The sequence below is a fragment of the Acomys minous genome (assembly GCF_964271855.1).
Source record: "Acomys minous genome assembly, chromosome: 10".
Classification (NCBI taxonomy): Eukaryota; Metazoa; Chordata; class Mammalia; order Rodentia; family Muridae; genus Acomys; species Acomys minous.
The window spans coordinates 33464667-33487261 of NC_140491.1; the positions used below are offsets into that span (position 1 = coordinate 33464667).

The 22595-nt window shown below is 42.0% G+C and overlaps 1 protein-coding gene across 3 annotated transcripts in view; it reads right to left on the reverse strand.

The window, feature by feature from the left end:
* GRK4 (G protein-coupled receptor kinase 4) overlaps window positions 1-22595 on the reverse strand; it is a 51695-nt gene that overhangs the window by 6333 nt on the left and 22767 nt on the right. For all 3 annotated transcript variants that reach the window (XM_084797810.1, XM_084797811.1, XM_084797809.1), the window contains 5 exons: window positions 17687-17877; window positions 9939-9976; window positions 8016-8105; window positions 5069-5277; window positions 1203-1340 (listed from right to left, as the gene is read on the reverse strand). In XM_084797810.1, coding sequence (XP_084653936.1) covers window positions 1203-1340; window positions 5069-5277; window positions 8016-8105; window positions 9939-9976; window positions 17687-17877 — 666 coding nt within the window. The remainder of the gene's footprint in view (window positions 1-1202; window positions 1341-5068; window positions 5278-8015; window positions 8106-9938; window positions 9977-17686; window positions 17878-22595) is intronic.

Sequence of the window (22595 nt, forward strand, 5' to 3'; positions counted from 1 at the left end):
CTGTCCTGGACTCACTTTGTAGACCAGGCTGGCCTCGAACTCACAGTGATCCGCCTGCCTCTGCCTCCCGAGTGCTGGGATTAAAGGTGTGCGCCACCACGCCCGGCCTAAAAATATTTTAATCGTAGATCTATCTTAATTTCATCCAACAATGAAAATTTACCTTATCTTCCCATTTTTAGAAAGTGTCTATAACAGACTGCTAAAGGTAGAGTCCAGGCTATCTTCATTAAATTCCTTTCAACAGTATTTCAGTTATTATGTACTATATTTACTGTTTACAGTTATTATGTCCTATATTATGTACCAGGCACTGACAAGTGTTGGGCCCTGTGCTTTTGGAGGCATAACATTTTTATCCCAATAGCATACTCATGAAGAAGCACACAGACTGACAGCTCCAGTCCCAGTAGTTGTCAGAAGGAGAGAGGGATGCACATTCCAGACTAAAGCAACTTGTGTGCACTCAGTGTAAGGAGTGAGCACAGGGAACCCAGCCCTGAGACCAGAACAGGACATTGACCCACCAAGGTGAGGTGTGGCGGCACATACCTGTAATCCCAGCACTTGGAAGGCAGAGGCAGGTGGATCTTTGTGAGGCCAGCCTGGTCCACAAAGCAAGTCCCAGGACAGCCAAGGTGGTTATACAGAGAAACCCTGTCTAGGGAGAAAAAAGGGAAGGGGAGTTCATGCCAAGGTCAGAAATGGCACTGAGAATTGGGAAAAGGACAGGAGTTTGGCTACCCCAGCAGTGACAGACTGGACACCCCAGGCTTAGAAGCCAGAGAGTTACTAAGAAGGTCTGCCTGAAGCTGTGGGGGTGGTGGGATACAGGAAGAAGAAGGAGGAGGAGGAGGAGGAAAAGAAGAAGAAAGAAGAAGAAGGAGAAGAAGAAGAAAGAAGAAGGAGGAGGAGAAGGAAAAGAAGAAGAAAGAAGAAGAAGGAGAAGAAGAAGAAGAAGAAGAAGAAGAAGAAGAAGAAGAAGAAGGAGAAGGAGAAGGAGAAGGAGAAGGAGAAGGAGAAGGAGAAGGAGAAGGAGAAGGAGAAGGAGAAGAAAGAAGAAGGAGGAGGAGAAGGAGAAGGAGAAGATTTCATATAGCAGAACCCAACTGCTGGCTGTATCAAGTGTGTTTTAACATAAAAAAAATTTTTATGGGAATCAGTGCTCTTGGAGACTTAGCTACTCTGGCTAGCATACTTACATCAGGATAGAAAGGGGGCTCCAGCATATTTGCTTCCAGCCTGCTGAAGTTAATGTCCTTGAACACTGGGTGCTGCTTTACGGCAGCAGCTCCATCATTCTGACAGCCTAGCCGTTGACTTGGATCCTTGATGAGTAACTACACAAGAGAGAAACAATCAACTGAAGCTATTAGGATAGAAATATAAACTCAAAACTGTCCTCTTTACAACCAAAGAAGTAGCTGGGTGGTGGTGGCGCAGACCTTTAATCCCAGCACTTGGGAGGCAGAGACAGGCAGATCTCTGTGAGTTTAAGGCCAGCCTGGCCTACAAAATTCCAGGACAGGCAAGGTTACACAGAGAAATCCTGTCTTGAAAAACAAAACAAAACACAACCAAAGAATTAGGGGTGTCGGAAAGGACATATATCCAAATAAACACCCACTATAGTTTCTAAGTTATCAACCAAACTGTGAAAATTCAGACTTAGAATCTAAGTAGATTATGGTTTCACAAAGGGGAAAACTCAAGTCTTGCCATGAGTGATCAAGAGATGAAATCTTGAAGAGCCGTGCCTCATAGTGAGCCCCTTTAATCTCAGCACTTGGGTAGAGACGGGTGAGTCAAAAATTTAGCAAGCCTCCTTCTAGAAACTGTATATACTTAACTCTCTGTTTCTGTCTCTCTCTCTCTGTCTCTAGCATCGTCTCTGCTTCCGCCTCCCGGCCCCCCCCCCCCCGCCTTTTTGGTTTTATTTATGTATTTGTGTGAATGTGGGCACATACCATAGTGAATGTGTGCAGGTTAGGGGACAATTTTCTAGGTCAGGAGTCCATTCTTGCCTTCCATCATATTGAGGCAGGGCCTTTCATTTCTGCTGCTGGGTTGTGTATTCCAAGCTAGCTGGCTTCAAAAACTTCCAGATGATTCTCCTATCTCTGCCACATATTCTAACCACAGGAGTACATGGATTACAGATGTGTGCTACCACATCTGACTTTTGGCATAGACTCCAGAGTTAAAATTTAGGTCATCAGGCTTATGTGACAAGTATTTGAACTCTCTGAACTATCTCCTTGGCCACTGAGTTTTTTTCAAGACAGGGCCATAGAGCCTAAGCTGATCTTGAAACCCTCACATGCATATGTGCATATGCAGAGTGCTGGGGTTATAGTCATGTGCCCCTACAATCTCTTTCAAAAGTATCCTTTGTTTGTTTGAGCCAGGGTCTCACTATATAGTTCTGGCTGTCCTGGAACTTGTTCTGTAGACCTGGATGGCCAGGAACTCACAGAGATCCGCCTGCCTCTGCTTCCCAAGTGCTGGGATTAAAGGCATGTGCCACCATACCTGGCTAGCAAAGGAGTCTTAAAGAGAAGTGTCCAGATTAGGTTTACTTGTAGGCATTCTTTTTTTTTTTTTTAAGTTGGCCTCCCAGGGACATCTAGCAAATGCCGGGCAGTGGTGGCACACATCTTTAATCCCAGCCTTGGAAAGTATAGGCAGGGGGATCTCTGTGTGTTCAAGGCCAGCCTGGTCTATGGAACAGGATAGCGAAAACTACACAGAGAAATCCTGTCTCAACACCCCCCCCCACACCAAAGAATAGGTACAAACACTCATATTAAGGCTGAACCAACAAAGTAGGAGTAAAAGGGTCCCAAGTGCAGGACTTGTGGGCTTTTTTTTTCTTTTGGTTTTTTGAAACACGGTTTCTCTGTGTAACCTTGGATGTCCTGGACTCTAGACCAGACTGACCTCAAACTCACAATGATTTGCCTTCCTTTGCCTCCTTAGTGCTGGGATCAAAGGTGTGCACCTCCATGCCCAGCCACTTGTAGACATTCTTGTGAGGGGTTTCCTTAATTGAATTAAATGAGACAGGAAGACCCACCCTTAATGTGGCCTGTACCATTTCACTGTCTGGGTCCTGGATTCAATGATGGTGGGCAGATGAGAGCTGGTATGCATGCATTAATTCATTGGTCTTTGTTGTTGAAGGTAGGTGTGATGTGCCTAGCTGCTTCAAGTTCCTGCTGCCTTGACTTGCCTGTAATGAGGGACTGTAACCTGTGGTTATGAACCAAATAAACCCTTTCTCCCTTCAGCTGCTTTTATCAAGGTGCTTTATCACAGAAACAGTAAACAAACTAAGACCAGGAATACGGACCAACAATTTACCATCATTACTTGATTTTATCCCTCCAGCATCTTGTCTCACCTGCATCTTATAGACAACAGGCTGAGGCTTAAGAGAGGCAAGACATGGGATGCTGAGACTGGGCCAACTGCGAAGCTAGCCTACTTAAAAAAGCTGTCCTCTGCTCAGTCTCTACTTTCTTCCCCAGTGCCTCAAGCCTAACAAGAATTTTATCTGTGAAACCCTTCATTCCTTTCTTTGAGTTTATAGTACCCAAATTCTGGCTGTTAGTCATGCTTATGGATGTAGGCCTAAGATTAAACTGTGAGCTCCTTGGGGGTCAGGTTTTATCTCTGATTTCACAGTACATCTCTGTCAGTGAGCCATGTACAGCAAGTACTCAGTCAAAATTTGCAAAGCCAAATGCAAAAGTAGCTTGATCAAAACACTGAAATGTTGTCAGCCGCAAGCAAGGCTAGCTGGGAGAAAAGCTAGAAGGGTCCCATGGCCCAGTAACAAACTTTTAGCACCCATCACTTTATATATGGAAACCTTGCCCTATATATGATCCTGCTAGTCAGCAACAAAGTAAATCTTGATCAGAAATGTCCTGACTTGATTCGTTATTTCTCGCATCTCTGTATCCTACTTTCAATCCCCACTCCCTCTTGCAGGTGAACCCTAATTCGATTTTTCCAGCGGGCTGGGACCCGACAGGTCTTCATGAGTTTGAGGCCAGCCTGGTCTACAAAGAGAGTTCCAGGACAGCCAAGGTTACACAGAGAAACCCTGTCTCAAAAAAACCAAAACAACAACAACAAAAAAGTAAGCAAGTGACAATTTTTAGTGTGTAGGTAGCTAGCAGTTGGTGGAAAAAATGCCAGCCCTGAGGGCAGATGGCACCCAAATGCCACTGGCTTGTTCTGTGATTCTGGGTTAGGACTTGCTCTCTGACATCATTGTGTCACACGATGAAGGCCCTAATACAATAATCAAATCTGTAAGCTACATGTCAGCCTGGCCCTTGCAGGCCTTCAATCTAGAGTGCCTGTCATGACCTAAAAAAAGAGAGAGAGAAAGAAAGAATGGTTGGAGCAATGGCTCAGAGGTTAAGAGCACTGGCTGCTCTTCCAGAGGTTCTGAGTTTAATTCCCAGCAACCACATGGTGGCTCATAACAACCTAAAATGAGATTTGGTGCCCTATTCTGGCCTGTAGGCATACACGCAGGCAGAATACTGTATAAATATTAAATAAATAAATCTTTTAAGAAAGAAAGAAAAGAAACTGGCAGACATAATTCTCCCATTTCAAAATATATTAGAAATTATTTTTATTTTGAATTTCACATAAAATGAGTCAATGAACAAGACTCAGAAGCTGTTTTCTGAAAACAGTAATTTGGCACCATTCTTTTTTTTCAATGCCATCATTACAGAAGGGGAGTCATGAATTTCTCTCTGCTTTGCTTTAGTTGCCCAGTTACTTCCCAAGTCTGGGCTGGGAACTTTGATTGGCTCTCATCGTCTGCCTAAGATGAAATTCCAGGCAAGAGCACCAGGAAGGAGGTAGGTTACTGAGAGGCTGGGGTGAGCTCACCCATCCTGAGTCTGGCTGTTAGCCGGAAAGTAGGTGGTTGTCCTGTTTCTGAAGGCTGCCTACCTACTTGACTACAGTCCTCTAAACCATCAAAAGAGCTACAAGGAGTGAGTTAGTCATTTCCCTGCCTCTGTGGAACCTGACCCACCATGCTGCAGATGGACTTGGCATCCTCTGAAAATATCTCCGAGTACTCCTCTGTCTCATTCTTCACTCTTCTTTCCAGTTCCTCCCGGGTGACTTTCTCTTTATATTTTTTGAATGGAGAATGTCCCGCAATCATTTCATAAAGCAGACACCCAAGTCCCCACCAATCAGGACTAAATGCATATTTTTCGTTATTGATAATTTCTGGAGCTACATAACAAACACAGGAAATTTTAAATTAAATTTTGGTTTTTAAATAATATAATTAATTCCAACATTAATTTAATGTTTGTTACAACATGATCTAAGAACCTTAAAAACAAGCTAAATTAAAAAAAGAAATCACAGTGCTTGCTTCAGCAGCACATATACTAAAACTGGAACGATACAGAGAAGATTAGCATGGCCCCTGCACAAGGATGACACGCAAATCCGTGAAGCATTCCATATTTGAGAAAGAAAAAAAAAAGAAAGAAAGAAAGAAAAGAAACCAGTTGGGCAGTGGTGGCACATGCCTCTAACCCCAGCAGAGGCAGGCAGACCTCTGTGAGTTCGAGGCTAGACTGGTCTGCAGAACTAGTTCCAGGACATCTGAGGGTACACAAAGAAACCTGTCATGAAACTGGCCACCTCCCCCTGAAAAAACCACAAAGAGTCAAAAGTCATATGATTATATTTATATGAAATATTCAGAATATACACATTCAAATTCATGGTAGAAAAACCTAGTTGTAGAAGGCAATGAATATGGAGTAGTTGCTAACAGGTCATTAAATCCAAAGTGAGAAATGTTCTGAAATTAGAGTAATGGCGATGAGTAATGATGGGCACACAACGTTGTAAGTGGACTAATATCCACTGAATTATATACAGTTGGATTCTTTGGTGTGTAAAGGATAACTGAAGCTATGTCTATTTATACTGGATACATTTGCTTGCTGCAGGGTGGGTAATATGGTAAAATGGTACTGGAGAGAAAGCTTGCCTCCTGGGGTACTCCCTCCACTCGAATGTTCCCATGGGTGCCTCAAGCGTCAGCTGTTTCCAAGTCAGAAGAGACCCCAGAAACCTACAAGGGGAGGAATGTCAGGATCTGAGAGACCCATCATGTCTTTCATTTTTGCAATAATCTGAACATGATTAATTTCCCAGGGATCAGGTGGGTTAGGCTGGTGTGTCCACATGCATGGGAAGCTAGCTGCATGAGGAGACTTGTGGCCTTGCTTGATTCCGCCCTCACACAGCACATAAACTCAGAACTCTCAATAGGCACGCCTCCTGATTTTAGAAAGAGAGCTGTAGAAGCTTGGCGGTGGTGGCGCATGCCTTCAGTCCCAGTATTAAGGGAGGCAGAGGTAGGTAGATCTCTGAGTTTGAGGCCAGCCTGGTCTACATAGTGAGTTCCAGGATCGCCAAGACTAGGCAGAGAAATTCTGTTTCAAAAAAACAAGACAAGAAGGAAGAAAGGAAAGAAGGAAGGAGGGAGGAAAGGAAGGAAGGAAGGAAGGAAGGAAGGAAGGAAGGAAGGAAGGAAGGAAGGAAAAAAGGGGTACAGACTAGGAAACTGTGCAGACCCTCTAGATTAATGGTTCTCAACCCCTGGGTCGCAACCCCATAGCAAAGCTAAACTACTTTTTTACAAGGGTCACTTAAGGCCTTCAGAAGAGACAGATATTTACACTGTGATTCATAACAGTAGCAAAATTACAGTTATGAAGTAGCAACAAAAAATAACTTATAGTTGTGGGGGTCACAAAGCATAAAGAACTGTATTAAAGGGTCATAGCATTAGGATAGTTGAGAACCATTGCTTTAGAACCTTAACAACGTTTATTAAGAGACTGGGTTAAATTTTAACATTTGGATAACATTTTAAAGTAGCAGTGTTTATGTAAGGAAGCAGCTATTCTTTAGGGAAGGAAGCCTCTTCAGCTGTCATTATAACTCATGGGCCGAGCACTAATGGGCTGAAATGCTGCTGCACAGACAACTCAGGTGTTGGGATATTTTTCTAGCCTCTGTTTTCCAAATTATTTTGTAAATTAGAGTTCCTTATCTCTTATAACTGAAAAACTACACATTTGTTACAGTTCCAACTATAGTTCTTACTTATGGTTCAAATTTCCCTGTTAAACTGTAGCTATATTATCAACTGCTCTAAAAAGATGTCTCTTAACTCTCTGTTCTCCCAGCCTTATGCCCAGCTTTGCAGTTGTCCCTCCATGCCCCCTGCCCCCCAGTTCCCATCTCCTGTGGCTGGGAGAGGAGGCAGGGAGGAGCTAGAAGGAACAGAGAGAGAGAGGAAACTGTATTCAGAGTATATTATATGAGAAAAGAATTTTAATAAAAGAGGGGAAAGAAACTGGAGGTGGTAGCACTAGCCTTTAATCCAGCGTGTCAGAGACAGAGGCAGGTGGATTTCTGAGCTCAAGGCCAGCCTGGCCTATGGGGGGGTGGGCGGGTAGGGGAGCAATGTCTATTAAAGGGGGAGTGCAGGCCCCTGAGCAAGACCATGCGATTCAATGTGCTCAAGACCACCACGGCTGCAGGCACCAAGAAGCCGTTTCAGAAGTTCTGAGGGGGCTCTGGCCTGCTCCTTGGAACAAATAAAGTTATTTATAACTTTTTTTTTAAAGTGCTACTTCAGGGGCTGGCAAGATGGTTCAATGGGTAAAAATGCTTGCCTTAAAGTCTGACTATTTGAGTTTTGTGAAAGAAGAGAACAGATTCACTTGAGTTGTCCTCTGACTTCCACATGTACTCCCTGGCATGCTCATATGTACATATACATATACACAATGATAAATAAATGTAATACAAATATTTTAAATGTATTTTAATGTGCATTATTGTTAATTATTAATAAGGTTCATACTATTAGAGTAAATTAAAAGCTAATTTTCTCCCTAGGGGAAGGATAAGGTCCACCAAAGTCATCTTTCACTTACCCATGTAGCCAACAGTACCAACTCTTCCTCGAACCATCTCCCCTTCTGGGACTTCCAGAGCTAGACCAAGATCTGAAATTCGGATGTGTCCTGTGCATGTTCACACACAATGTACAGATCATGAAGAGAAGTAACATTTTAGTAACAATTATAATCTAAAAAGCACTGACTGCCGGGCGGTGGTGGCGCACACCTTTAATCCCAGCACTTGGAAGGCAGAGAAAGGCGATTGCTGTGAGTTCAAGGCCAGCCTAGTCTACAAAGAGAGTCCAGGACAGCCAGGGCTACACAGAGAAACCCTGCCTGGAAAAAAAGCACTGATGCAGTAATAGAACACTTGCCTAGGATATATAAGGCTCTAGATTCTATCACCAGTGCTACAAAACACAAAAGTGTATTAAAATAGCAATATTGAAAACTTATATTTAATCTTTACGTATGTAGTAAATTTTCATATAGCACACTGAGTTTCACTAACAGCAAGAAATTGTATTTACACTTGAAGAAGCCCTTTAACAGTAGATAATCCCCAGACTAAAAACAGAGGTACCATACTTATTATTTCCTTATAACTACAAGTAGAAGTAATGAAATTAAGATAATTTACTTAGAGAACTCTACTATACAAATGTTTTGTGTATAGGAAAGCACAAATATTTGCTAAATTCCTATGAAAGGAACAAATTACAGAAAATGTTCTTTTTTTCCAGAAAATGTTCTTTTAAGGATACCTGTCATAGGATTTAAACTCACCCCAATAATACACCTATTAAACTACTCAATGTCCTACAATATAATATGTCTTCTCCCCTTCTCCCTCCTTTAAAGAAACTTCAATGCCACTGGCAAGGTAGCACATGTCTGTAATGTCAGCACTCAGGAGGCAGAGGCAGGCTGATCTCTATGAGTTCAAGGCCAGCCTGGTCTACAAAGTGAGTCTAGGACAGCCAAAGCTACACAGAGAAACCCTGTCTGAAAGAAAGAAAGAAAAGAAAGAAAGAAAGAAAGAAAGAGAAAGAAAGAAAGAGAGTCCAATGCCAACTGTAAGTAGTACTGCAGCACATCCCAGCACAAATCATAAGCTTACAGTCAGATGCTGCAGATACAACCAAGTCAAGTAAGTACTTCTTAAGTATTCCATAAAATGAAGTTTCAGCACCTTTTCTCTTCATGGGGTCAGTACATAAGTTAGGTAACAAGCAGAAAACAGTGGCAGAAGTAGAGATAAAAGCTACATGCTGACAATGTCCCACATTTGCCTTCAGTACTCAGCCACTCAGGCCTATTCTTTGTACCATTAACTCTGGCTTTGTCTCCTGTTCTCTACTATTCAGGAAGATCCTTTCAGCCATCAAGAATCACTAGACAGAAGCTCTCTCTCAGTATTGCTAATCTAGTTAGTGTAAACACAGGCAGAATCCTAGCAATGGGGCTCGTTCTCAGGTCCAGAGACACCAAGGTTAGAGGCATCCATGATGCTGATAAGGAGAGGACTGGGGGGCCAGCCCCCATCTACCACCACAGGGTCCCCATGACAGCATTCTACACCCCCACTCTGTGACAAGTGATATATGATAAGAGGGCAGCACTGAGGGCAGTATACCAAGTTTAGAGGATTGAGGAATAAAGAAAAGTAAATATGACCCAATAGCAAAAAACAGGAGGGCAAATAATCACTTTGGGTTTATTTTCACCTATTTCACAACATCCATGATTAATATCTGGCATTTCTGCCTTTATGTAAATACAGGTAATGGCAATATCATCTGTTTTGTTTTGTTTTAAAGAACACATCCCAAAGAGTTCCTTTCAGTTATTGCTTCCAGTCTGCATTATTAACTGGTTAGGTCTACATTAATTTTCAGGTAAATGTGCCCCCTCTAAAAAGTCTACGCCTAAGCGTGAAAGGCTCTGCTCACTTACCATGATCGTCAAGGAGGATATTCTCTGGCTTTAGGTCTCTACAAGGAAAGAAACAACAGGAAGCTGTTATTCAGAAGTCAGTACTATAGTTCCACAGATAACTTGATGGCAAAAAGCAGTAGCTAGAAGGGCAAAAAGTAAAACCACCCTCTGTGAGCAATCCAAGCTATTACAGGCTTCAAACACAACTACAGGCAGCTCAAGAATTCTACAAAAACTCTACATTGCTAGGCATGGTGATGTATGCCTATAAAAAACAAAAGGAATTATCTTAGCAAGCATCATACATATGTTAAATATAAAATGGACTGATTCGTATAGACCTGCCAAGCTAAAGATATTTCAGTGATTCTGCATGCAGACCCAGAGTAAGGAAAGCAATTAGTCTTTAATGAACTTCACTCATTCTGTCTTATGGTTAGGGTATTTTAAAATGCATTACAATTCATTTAAAAATAATTTCAAAGGACTTATATTTAATCACGACTTCACATTTGAGGACAATCCAGCTTCCCTAAGTACCTCTGTCAATCTGTGGACACATCACTAGAACACACAAAAAACAGTATGAATCTAGGAGTGCAGGACACTACTCTAGAAATAATGCCACAGCAGGAAGATGAGACAGTGGACCAACACAGGAAAACCCCAGAGGTGCAAAGTGGGCACCTGCCAGCAGCAGGCAGCTGGTCACTGTCAAGGTGCCATCTGCTCAGGAGGCTCAAAGTGACTGTCACTGCTGTCAAGGCAGAAGGGCCAGGGTAGAGAGTGGGAAGGGAGACCATGTGGTCTGGCAGGCGCTCCTGGCAGAGGCTGCTTCCCAGTGGGCACATAGGCATTCATTCTCTAGGTACAAGAATAGTGAGCATTTTCCCCTCTGTGCATCTGGTAATTAAAAACCCCACTAAACATTACTATAAAATATTTTTGACATGGAACTTTCACAATTTCATGGGTTTTCTAACCTTTCTAGCCCAGCTCCCACCTCAGAGGACTCCATTCAAACCGCTCTGCTCAAATGTGGCCTGCCATCACTATGGCTCTAGATATGATGAAAATCCTGAGCCTACCCTGAGCCCTACTGACTCAGGTACATTTCTGCCTGGTCCTTGGTGATCTACAGGTTCATTAAAATGTAAGAAGCTAGCCTTATGCCTGGCACTTTATATAATCAGCTATACAATAAACCAAAAACATTGCTCTGACAGGAGAACACTGTAGGCATTTCATAAAATAACTACGCTGGATACTTTTTGCCAACCAGTCACAGACCAGTCATCTGGAGAGAGGGAGCCTCAGTTGAGGAATTGCCTCATCAGTTTAGCCTGTGCCGTGTCTGTAAGTTGTCTTCTTTTTAATTAATGTTGGTGTTTTGAGACAGGGTTTCTCTACATACTCCTGGCTGTCCTAGAATTCACTCTGTAGACGATGCTGGCCTCAAACTCTCACTGATGTGCCTGTCTCTGCCTCCCAAATTCTGTGATAAAAGGCATGCACCACCACTGCGCTGATATAAGGTATCTTCTTAATTAATAACTGCTGTAGCAGGGCCCACCCAACATGGGTGGTGCCATCCCTGAAAGGTGGGCTTGGGCTGTATAAGGTGGTAGCTGAGCAAGCAAGGAAAAGTGAGCCAATAAACACTTCTCTATAGTCTCTGCTTCAGCTCCTGCTTCCGAGCCCCTGCTTCAGTCCCCGGCCTGACTTCTGTCAGGGATGAGCTGTGACATGGAGTGTAAGCCAAATCCTTTCCTTCCTGAATTTTACTACAGTGACAGAAACTAAACCAGAACAAACAAAAACTGTTGCAACAATACATGCTGAACACTAATCATAAATTGAAATCTTAAATGCCTGGAATGCTGACATACTCTAGATAGGCTGTCCATACTCTAGATAAGGAATGCCACACAAAGTAGTAATATTAGCCACCTGTCACTGAATACCCACTGTATGTCATGGCTGTGAACTGTATATGCTCTGTCTCTAGCCATTTAGATTCTCCAGAGTAAGTACAGACAAAGCAATACACTTGAGGTATTAGAAAATTAAGCAGAGACATTCTAGGGACATATTAGGAGAGAAGCTAAGATATTGGATGTGTATTACGTAAGCAACGAGGCATTAGGCCACTGTTTCTCAAACCTTCCCTTATAAATTTTATTTTTCTAGGTTTTTGATGAAAATAAATAGCTTTTCAAACCACCTGTGAGATTGTGCACAACATATTGTAGCAAAGAGGACACTGGAAACAACACGAGGAGATATGATATGCCCTTGTTGGTAGTTAGGCTATTCCAGCCCCTCAAGTGTAAGGGGTTTACTGGATGCATTCTCTTGACTCATCTTGGGTTGAATAATGATGACCTAATCAGAATCCTAAGACAGGAAGATAGACTGTATGGCATATCTATGAATTAAAAATAAAAAATAACACTATATTTATTTTTTATAGCTGAAACTGCAGGCTTGTGTACAACATATATGTAATTTTGGGGAGAAGAAAAGTATATGTAAATGTTCTGGAAAATGAAACAAATCCTATGGACTGTAGAGAACCATTGCAAGATATGAGGCATAGGAACCACGTAAGCAGTGTAGAAGCCTCACGGCAGCAAACCTCAGGGTTAGGGGACAACTTTGGCACCAACTATTCAGTTTCTTCATCTGAGAAATGGAGATGATATCAAGAAAAAAAAATGAGACAGGAAAGGGCTTAATAAATGCCAGAGATAAATATTTAATGAGATTCAAGAGGGCATGATCAGCCTGGAATAGCGGGGAGGTTTTCACACCAGCTTACTTTTCTTCTTTCTCCTCTTCCTGTTAAGGATGATAGTACTTTTCCATCTGAATCTCATTTCCAACACGTTACTAAGTCTTGACTGATCATGAGGTAGCAGAACTGAAGATACTTTTCAGAGAGAATGCTTGGAACTAGCACGGATTACCTGTCAGACCTCATGTAAGACCTACCTGACATCTCAGGGTGGCTTTACGCTTGGTTTTCTGTTTGTCATGGGTGCCCCAGGAGAATAAGTCATCAGCTTTTCCTGGGGACTAAGACTAAGCATGGGCCAGGCACAGTAGCACATGCCTGTAGTACCAGCATTCGAGGAGTTGGAGGCAAGCAGATCTCCGTGAGTTCAAAGCCAGCCTGGTCTACAGGTGAGTCCTGGACAGCCAAGGCTACACAGAGAAACCCTGTCTCAAAAAACAAAACAAAGACTAAGCATGGGTAGACAAGAGCCACACTAAAGAGAAATGTTGATCTGCTGTGCTCACAGTGTGAACAATGCTGGACATACTTGAGAATGACACTAAGAGAAGAGTATGAGGCAGGCACAAGCATGCTGGTGTAACTTGAACTTTGGTGCAGCCTCAATTAAATTTACACCAGGATCTTAAAAAGTACTCCAATCTCAAGACATCAAGGCAGTGGATGCTGTTCTGAGATAGATGCAGTTGAGCATAGGGTAAGGCTGCTGTTACCTTCAAGCAAGACCCAAACAAGTTAACCTTAACAAGCCCTAGCTGCAATCTGTCTTAGGGAGTGGAGACACTACTGTCAAGAACTCTGCATCTCAATGAGCAGGCTCAGGTCACTGAGAGTTTGCCCCTAGTTGGCCAAGCAGAACTGCATAGGTAGTACCATCCAAAGAAAAAACAACTCACACATACTATGACACTTATTTTTCGGCAAAATAACAAGATATCTGCCCAACTATCCAAATATGAGCCCCACACAGGTGTCTTACCAAGTGAGTTCTAACAACCTCCCTTTCAAATACTACATGATCCTCTTTTCAGGAGTTCATCTGCTTCCACTTCTGCAGATGACAATAAATCTTTACTGTGCTTATGCCCATCACCCAATTATTTTACTGTCCACATAACCAGCCTTCTAGACACCAACATGCACAAGAAAGAGCTGTGCTCCTGGTTGGGGCAAGAGAGGAAAGGAAAGACAAAGGCAATCCTGGTTAATTGCTTTGAAGAATTCTTTAAGGAGTATTTTTTATTTCTCTTTATGATTTATGTATATACATCTATGTCTACGTGCTGAAGCCATGGTCATATGTGAACTGCATGATGTGGGTACTGGAATCTGAACTTTGGTCTTATGTAAGAGCAGCAAGCACCCATAACTGCTGAGCCACTTCTGCAGCCCCCAATGCCATGAGTGTTAAGTGATCTTGATTAAGAAGCTTGGGCCCAGTAAACTTTAAGCAAGTTGGTGTTAATCAGAGTCCATTTCCCAAAATGCTGAATTGCCTCTGAAAGCAAGTAAGAAATGGGTTTACTTCCTAGTACAGGTTAATTATCCCTTATTCGATATAATTGTAATTGAAAGTGCTCTTGAATTTCAGATTTTGAAATACTTTCTATACATAATGAGATACTCTGTGAACAGATTAAGATATAAACAAAGTCTCTTATGTTTCTTACAGATATTATACACAGACCTGAAGGCAATTCCACACTCTCTTAGTGGACATGCACTTGATTGTGGTACTGCAGACTGAACCTAGGGCCTCATACATGCTAAACAAGCATTCTGCCAGTGAGCCACATCTTCTACCCTGCACCTGCACTGTGATTTTGACTCATCAAATGAGATCCAGTGTGGAATTTTCCACGTAAGATATCAGTGCTCAAAAAATTTTGAGGGCAGAAAGATGGCTCAGTGAATAAAGTGCTTACCACATAAGCCTGAAGACTGGAGTTCAGACATACAGAACCAACATCAAAGGTACACAGAAATAATAACAGCCTGTAATCCCAGAGCTCAAGGGGCAGAGACATGATGTCTGTCCCTAGGGCAAAATGGTTAGCTAGACCAGCTGAAACTGTTGAGTTCTGAATTCACCTAGAGTCTGCTACAATAAATAAAGTTGAAACTGATCAAGAAAGAAAACCAATGTCAATTTTTGGCCCCCACATGTATGTGTACATGTGCATACACACACAAGCATATATTCATACACAACTGAAAGTGTGTGTGTGTGTGTGTGTGTACCTCTTTCTCTGTCTCTCTCTGTGTGGGAGGTGGTTGTTGGATTTAAGATCCTTTCAAATTTCAAATATTTGAATTAGAGATGTCCAAATCATATTATATAGAGAGAACTATATAGTAAGAGGCAGAAGTTCAAACCTAAAACAATATGGTTCATAGCAGTTCTTTTTTTTAAAAAGATTTTATTTATTTATTTTATGTATGAGTGTTCTACTTGCATGTACACCTGCATGCTAGAAGAAGGCATCAGATCTCACTATAGATGGTGTGAGCCACCATGTGGTTGCTGAGAATTGAACTCAGAACCTCTGGAAGAGCAGACCAGTGCTCTTAACCTCTGAGCCATCTGTCCAGCCCTTCATAGCAATTCTTATAAACATTTTTTTAAAAGTGCCATTTGTTCCTTAGCCTTAAGTTTCAGAAAGGATAAAAAAAAAAAGTACTGTAGATACAGAGGGAACTCTCATGGAAATGCCCCAATCATACCTTCCCTATGGTGTTGCCTGAATGCCACTAGATACTAAAAGATTAAGAAAATAAGGTTCCTCCAGGCAACCCATAAATTCAACTTGAGGTTGAAGGCAAGCAGGGTGTAGTCCTTTATAAACCTGATTTACTCCAGGAGTAAACCAGACTCCAGCACCCTCCAGATTTGATCCTAAAATCAATGTGACCTCAAAATAATAGCAAACAAGGCACCCCCAATTCAGATGTGGTGCCTTAGTCTCTAGAGAATCATGGTCAGAGTAGTAATCTTCCCTTTGCTCAGCGACTGAAGGTCAAGTTGTATCCGTTCTGCAGTGCTAGTGTTTGGTCTGTGGAAGACAATTTATTATAAAATGTGTAAGACAGTTTAGGCCCATTATTATAGCAGGAACAAGAGCAGGGACTCTTGAGAAGCTCACATTCTGGTGTGATCAACTCTAGACTGAGAGTCGCCCTCCAGAGTACTATAGGGATGCTGGAGAGACAGCACTCATGACCGCAGGAAGGGGACGATGTGGTAGTTTGAACAAGAATGCCCCATAGGCTCATATATTTGAATGTTTAGTTACCAGGGAGTGGAACCCTTTGACAGAAGGATTAGGAAGTGTGGTCTTGCTGGAGGAAGTGTGTCACTGGGGATAGGCTTGAAGTTTCAGAAGCCCATGCCAGGCCTAGTCTCTCTGCCTCTCAGCCCACAGATCAGAATGTAGCTCTCAGCTACTGATAATGGGCTAAACCTCTGAAACTGTAATCAAGCTCCCAATTAGGTGCTTTCCTTTATGAGTTGCCTTGATCATTATGTCTCTTCACAGCAACAGAAAAGTGACTAAGACAGAGACATTACTGGAATAACTCAGGAAAGATGAGTAGAGGTCCTCATATTGACAGGAAGACTCGTGGTTGCAGTGAAGAAGGCATCCTCAGAGGAACACAATGGCAAGACCGGAGCTAATAAAGACTCCTATGTTCTAGAAACCACAAATACATGCGTATAACAGGGCTGAGGGGATCAATGTGGGTCGTCGGGAAAAAAGGCTGGAGAAGTTAGTAAGAAGCTGTATCATAAGAGGTCTGAACACCTGGTGCACAAGAGTTCTACACCAGAGGAAGATGCAATGGGGTCAGATCTGCATTCAAACATGCCTTGTCAGGATCTTCTGGAAAATGCACTGAGGCAATACAGGCAGTACGGAGACAAAGTCAATGGACTAAGCTGCTTCCCATAGAAAACAGAGACTGAGGGGGAGTGGGAGGCGGAGGGGGTGGTGCATGCCTTTAGATGGGAGGTAGGGACAAGAGAATGCCCAGAAGCCCACAGGCCAGCCATCCTGATTCACACTGCTGCAAACAAAAGACTCTGTCTCAAACAAGCTCAAAGTTGAAAACTGACACCCAAAGCTGTCTTTGGACCTTCATGCATGTGCCTCTGCAAACATGCACACATGTACAAACACATGTGTGCATACACACATTATTTTTTTTTAGGAAAGAAATTCTCATTAGGGATTGACTGGCAAGCAAGTGAATCTCTGGAAGAGGAAATGAAAGTCCCCAGAGAGAGCAATCAAAATGAGATTCGCTGTAAAAAATCCCCAACACCTGAGATTAATTGTTCTCAAAATTTAAATATACTGATTACACTAAGCTAATTCTAACCACAGAGCTTAATTTTATTATTTATTTATTTAGGATTTTTGAGTTGCTCTATGTGACCCTGGCTGTCCTAGAACTTCACTCTGTAAACCAGGCTGACCTAGAACTCAGAGGTCTGCCTGCCTCTACCTCCCAAGTGCTGGGATTAAAGGAATGTGTATCACCAGCTTAATTTGATTTTCTTAATGAATTCTATATTGATAACATATTAATACACTTGATCCTGTTATTTTCTTGGAACATTATGACTGTCTTTATCAGAGCTGTCAAATATCTCAGAATTCTGGAAAAAGACTTTCTCATGTTTACACTGTCAGTTGGTCAATGTAAGGGAAAAAGGTCTGCTTCAAAAAGACAATTTCTCAGAAGAGTAAAGATAGACTAAAAAGGAAACCAAAGTACACTTCTGACTGGCTGTATCCTACAGTTTAAGGGACAATCCTCCTCTCAGAATGCCACCCAAGGCCTCCCTGTTGTCCATTGCCCATCCCATGACAGTCAGTATGAGCCAGAGAACACTCCCAGTGGAACCCAGGACTTATGTGACTAGGCTTCAACACTCATAGGCTGCGTCAGGTCGCACAGTTCTTACCTGTATACAATTCTTTCCTTCTGCAAATCTTCCAGGCCACAGCACAGCTCTGCCGCATAGAACACAGCTCTCGGCTCATCAAAGCCAGGATTTCCCATGTTGTAAATGTGGTACTTCAAATCCCCTCCATTCATAATGGTTAGCACCAAACACAAGGCATTTTTGGTTTCATAAGTGTAGGCTAAACTAACCTAAAGACAACAGCATCATAAAAAGAAAGAAAGAAATATACAAAAAAATTCTGCTTGTTCACTGCTGGCTTATTCTATTTACTAACAACAATAAAAATTATCTGTTAGGTTTACTATGTGCTTCAGAGAAGTACACACCACACACATCATATGGACCTTTACTTAGCAAAGATCTCATACAGCTCTGCATGGAAAGTGAGTAGAGAGGTGGATGCTGATCTCGCCACACTACGGTCTGACTGTGTGACACTGGAGCACCTGCTTTCAGTAATGCTGGCAAGATCTTGCTGCTCCACACTGCTCCAACATTTGGTGGTGTTGATCTTTTGGTTATGAGCCATGATGACCAAGGCATAATGGCTTCTGACGGTGGAGTTTTGTTGTTTCTTTTTGTGGTGCTGAACTATACCCTCAAGTCTTGGTTTTGGAAGACTGGGTCTCACTATGTAGCCTAGGTTGGTTCCAAACTCATCATATAGCCAAGGCTAGCCTTGAACTGTAATACTGGTTTTAATTTGTAATGAATACTCCTCATACTTTTTCATATTAGTCAGTTGTAGCCTTTCTTGTGAATTATCTTTATGCATTTTGTTTTGTTTTGCTTTTGAAGAAATGAGGTTTTCCTGAGCTGGCCCTAAGCTACTGGAATCAAATGACCCCCCTGCCCCAGTTTTCTAAATAGTTGGGATTACTGATGCACCTGGTCATAAATGATACTCTTCTTCTTTCTCCTATTCCTATTAGTTGGACTTAATGTCTTATAGCTGTCAGACAAGTACTCTACTACAGAGCTACATTCTCAGACTCTGATAAGATTTGCTCTATTGTTTTGTTTGACACCTCAAACACAGATGTAAACATGCACACATGAACCCACCTTGCTTGGATTTTGATCATGGTTATACTTAACTCATTTAATCTCTAGATCAACTGAGAAGAACCAACATCTTCACAACACTGAATCATCCAGTCTGGGAACATGGTCCCCCTCTGTTTAGGCATTCTTTAATTTCTTATAATAGCATCTTACGGTTCTAAGTGTTGAATTCCTCATATCTTGTAAAACTTTTGCCTAGACTGTGATGGCCCTTGGTGCTATTATAAATGTTATCAATATACTTTTTATTTCCAGCCTGGAGAAGTAGTTCAATGGATAAGAGTGTTTGCTGTGTTGGCATGAATACCTCAGTTTTGGTCCCAGTTTAAAAAAAAAAAAAGCTTGGCATGGCCATGAATACCTGTAATCCCACTCCTAAGGTGGAGAGGATAAAAGACGAGCTTGCTAACCAGCTAGCCTAACTAGAAACAACAAACAACAAACAAACCAATAAATTCCAGGCTTAGAGACTGTCTCAAGAAAATAAAGTGAAGGGTAATAAATAGGGATACTCAATTTCCTCCTCTGGCCTCTGGAAGCATGTGCATAGGTATGTACTTGGTGTTTTCTCACAAGTACATACATACAGACACACAGACACACACACACACACACACACACACACACACACAGACACACACACACGCCCCTCCTAACTGCTTGTGGCTGATTCACTTCCAGTCATTTAGTTAAATCTTAGGTTAGTTATATAGAGTCAAGGATTGTCTCCACATACAGCTACACTGCTCAAAAATAAAGAGAATCTTAGCCGGGCGTGGTGGCTCACATCTTTAACCCCAGCACTCGAGCCCAGCCTGCCTCAAAAAAGAAATAAATAAATAAACAACAAAAAAATAAAAATAAAGAGAATCTTTTACTTCTTTCTTTTTTGTTGTTGTTTTTTTTTTGTTTTGTTTTGTTTTGTTTTTCGAAATGGGGTTTCCCTGTGTAGCCTTGGCTGTCCTGGACTCACTTTGTAGACCAGGCTAGCCTCGAACTCACATTGATCCTCCTGCCTCTGTCTCTGGACTGCTAGGATTAAAGGCATGTGCCACCACACCCAGCTCTTTTGTTTTGTTTTGTTTTGTTTTGTTTTCCAAGACAGGGTTTCTCTGTGTAGCCTTGACTGTCCTGGACTCACTTTGTAGTCCAGGCTGGCCTCAAACTCACAGCGATCCACCTGCCTCTGCCTCCCGAGTGCTGGGATTATAGGCGTGCACCACCACGCCTGGCTTACACCCATCTCTTTACTTCTTTCTTTAGTTCTATCCCTAATCCTGACAACCCTAACTCCTTTCCTTTATTTTGTTGCACTGGTTAGAATTCCCAATATAATGTTAATTAGAGATAGTAAGAGGGAGTGTCCTAGTCATGGGGGAGGGTTCCAATAGCTCTACATGATATTACATCTGCTACAAAGTAAAGCTCTAACATTGTGGTTGTAAGTTTAGCCTTTAATAGCTGAGCCATCTTTCCAGCCTTGCTTAGAGCTCTTATCCTGAATGGCGCCTGGATTTTAATAAAAGTTTTTCTTGCAACTACTGAAGTGACTATATGGTTTTCTCCTTTTATTCTAGTAATGTGATAAATTATCTTAATTGATTTTCATTTCAGGAATAAATCTAACTTGGTCAATATTTTTTTATTAAACCCTAGGAGAGAGTGAAGTTGCAGGTAGAGGGGAGAGGGCTGAGAAAGAGGAAGGTGGGATAACGTATCCACAGCAACCCTGCTGTCCACTTTTATCATCAACTAACATGTTGGATTAGAGTCAAACTGCATGGTATGTCTCGTTTATGCTTTAAGAGACAAAGACCCTTACTCTCTCCCTCCTCTAAATGATTATCCATCCCATATACACTTAATGCATATTAAAATCATCTTGAGAACTATTATCATGCCAGCCTTCATCTAGGTACCAGGACCCAGTGGGTAACAAGACACCAAAGGGCTCTGATTTTCTATTCTGTAAGCATCAGACAGTGACGCACAGACTGACTAATGCAGAAGGAGAAGAGAGTGATATTCAAGGGTGAGCAGAAGTGGTGGCCGTATTCCAGATAGAGGGTACATCCAGCTTCCAGGCCTGATGGGACATCTTGGGATGTAGGGTGGAAGAGGCTGCAGGAGCCTGGGGGCCCAGTGCCTCAGAGACTGGAACAGAGTTCAGTTTTGCTCTCAGTGTGAATATGACCAGAAGACAGTTTGACTAGGAAAGTGTAGCAATTTAATTCTTCAACAATTTAACTCTTCAAAAGAGTATTGCTTCACTGAGAACAAACTGCAATGGGCAAGTGCAGACAAAGGTAAGAAATCAGGAGACATAGTGCATAGACAAAGTGGCAGTGGGAACCCTTTCCCAGGTGAAGGCACTACTGAGTAGCCTTACCCAGCACTTAAGGGTAGGTCAGAACCTGCCAATGATTATTTGTAAACAGGAAAAAAAAAATACAACCCAGAATGACAGATAAAATGAAGTATGTCTAGGGTCTTTGGAAGAATCCAAAAATATAGAAACAAAATTATGTTGTCTCATAAGCCACAATTACTTATATCCCTCTCACAAAGGTAAATTTGAGGTTCCTATGCTTCAAGGTAGTACCATGTGTTTAAGCAGCTCTAAGATGAGTGTATTTTATTAAAGATCATCACTTTACTCTATGTGAAGCTGTCATAGCAAACATAGACTCATCCTGATAGCCACAGATGGTGGCTGTGAAGAAGTGCTGGTTTAGAACATGTCTCTACAAAGCAGCTAACCTTGATACCAAGAAATAAATGACTTCAAGGAAGTACATTTTAATACTCAAAATCATTGTATAACCATTGTTCATCCTTTGTCTTTTTTTCTTCAGATTTATTTATTATTTATATAGTATCCTTCCTGCATCCCATAAGAGGGCACTAGGTCTTATTATAGATGGTTGTGAGCCACCATGTGGTTGCTGGGAATTGAACTCAGGACCTTTGGAAGAACAGACAGTACTCCTGACCTCTGAGCCATCTCTCCAGCCCATTGATCCTCTGTCTTAACCAGTCTTCATACTTCAAAAGATGTTCCAAAGCATAAGTAGGGGTGGAAAACTACACTATATATCACAGCCTCCAGCCTGGTATTACTCTTCTGATTCACACCAGTCCACTCCATCTTCAGTTCTCACCTGCAATACTGACAGGTGGAATCTGAAAGATCCTACCATTGGAGTATTGTAGTTGAGGGTCCAACGTCAAACACTTCAGGCACAGAGAAAGAAAGAAAGAAAGAAAGAAAGAAAGAAAGAAAGATAGAAGGGAGGGAGGGAGGGAGGAAGAAAAAATGGGAAAGAGACAGAGATCAGAGAGAAGAGAGAGGAGGTCCACTTTAGGAGCACTAACAAAAGAACCTTTAAGTACATCAAAGTCACCATGCTGATGGGCCAGAGCTGGTCAACGTGAGGCAGCCAACACATGAGCTTGGCTATCATGAGGAAGAAAAGCATTCATCACAAACCATCAAGGTGTGAAGACTTGACAGCATAAAACTGGCAACAAGTCACAAATCAACAGCAGGATCAGCACTGCCGTATGCCTGCCAAGCCTAAATCAGAGGGACATCATTTTTAAAATGAAGTGATTTCCAACAGAAGCCAGCAAACCTCCACAAAAACTCAATGAAGAAAACAGTACCTGAGTCCATAACTGGAATCAAAGTTTACAACAGGACTGATGACCAAGATGCTGTGACTCAAACAATATATAGGGGAAGACTGTGATGGTTAACTCTTGTCATCCTGATGGGATTTAGAATCAGACCTGTGGGTCTGGGAGGGTCTTTCTAGAAGGGTTTGGCTCAGGAGGGAAG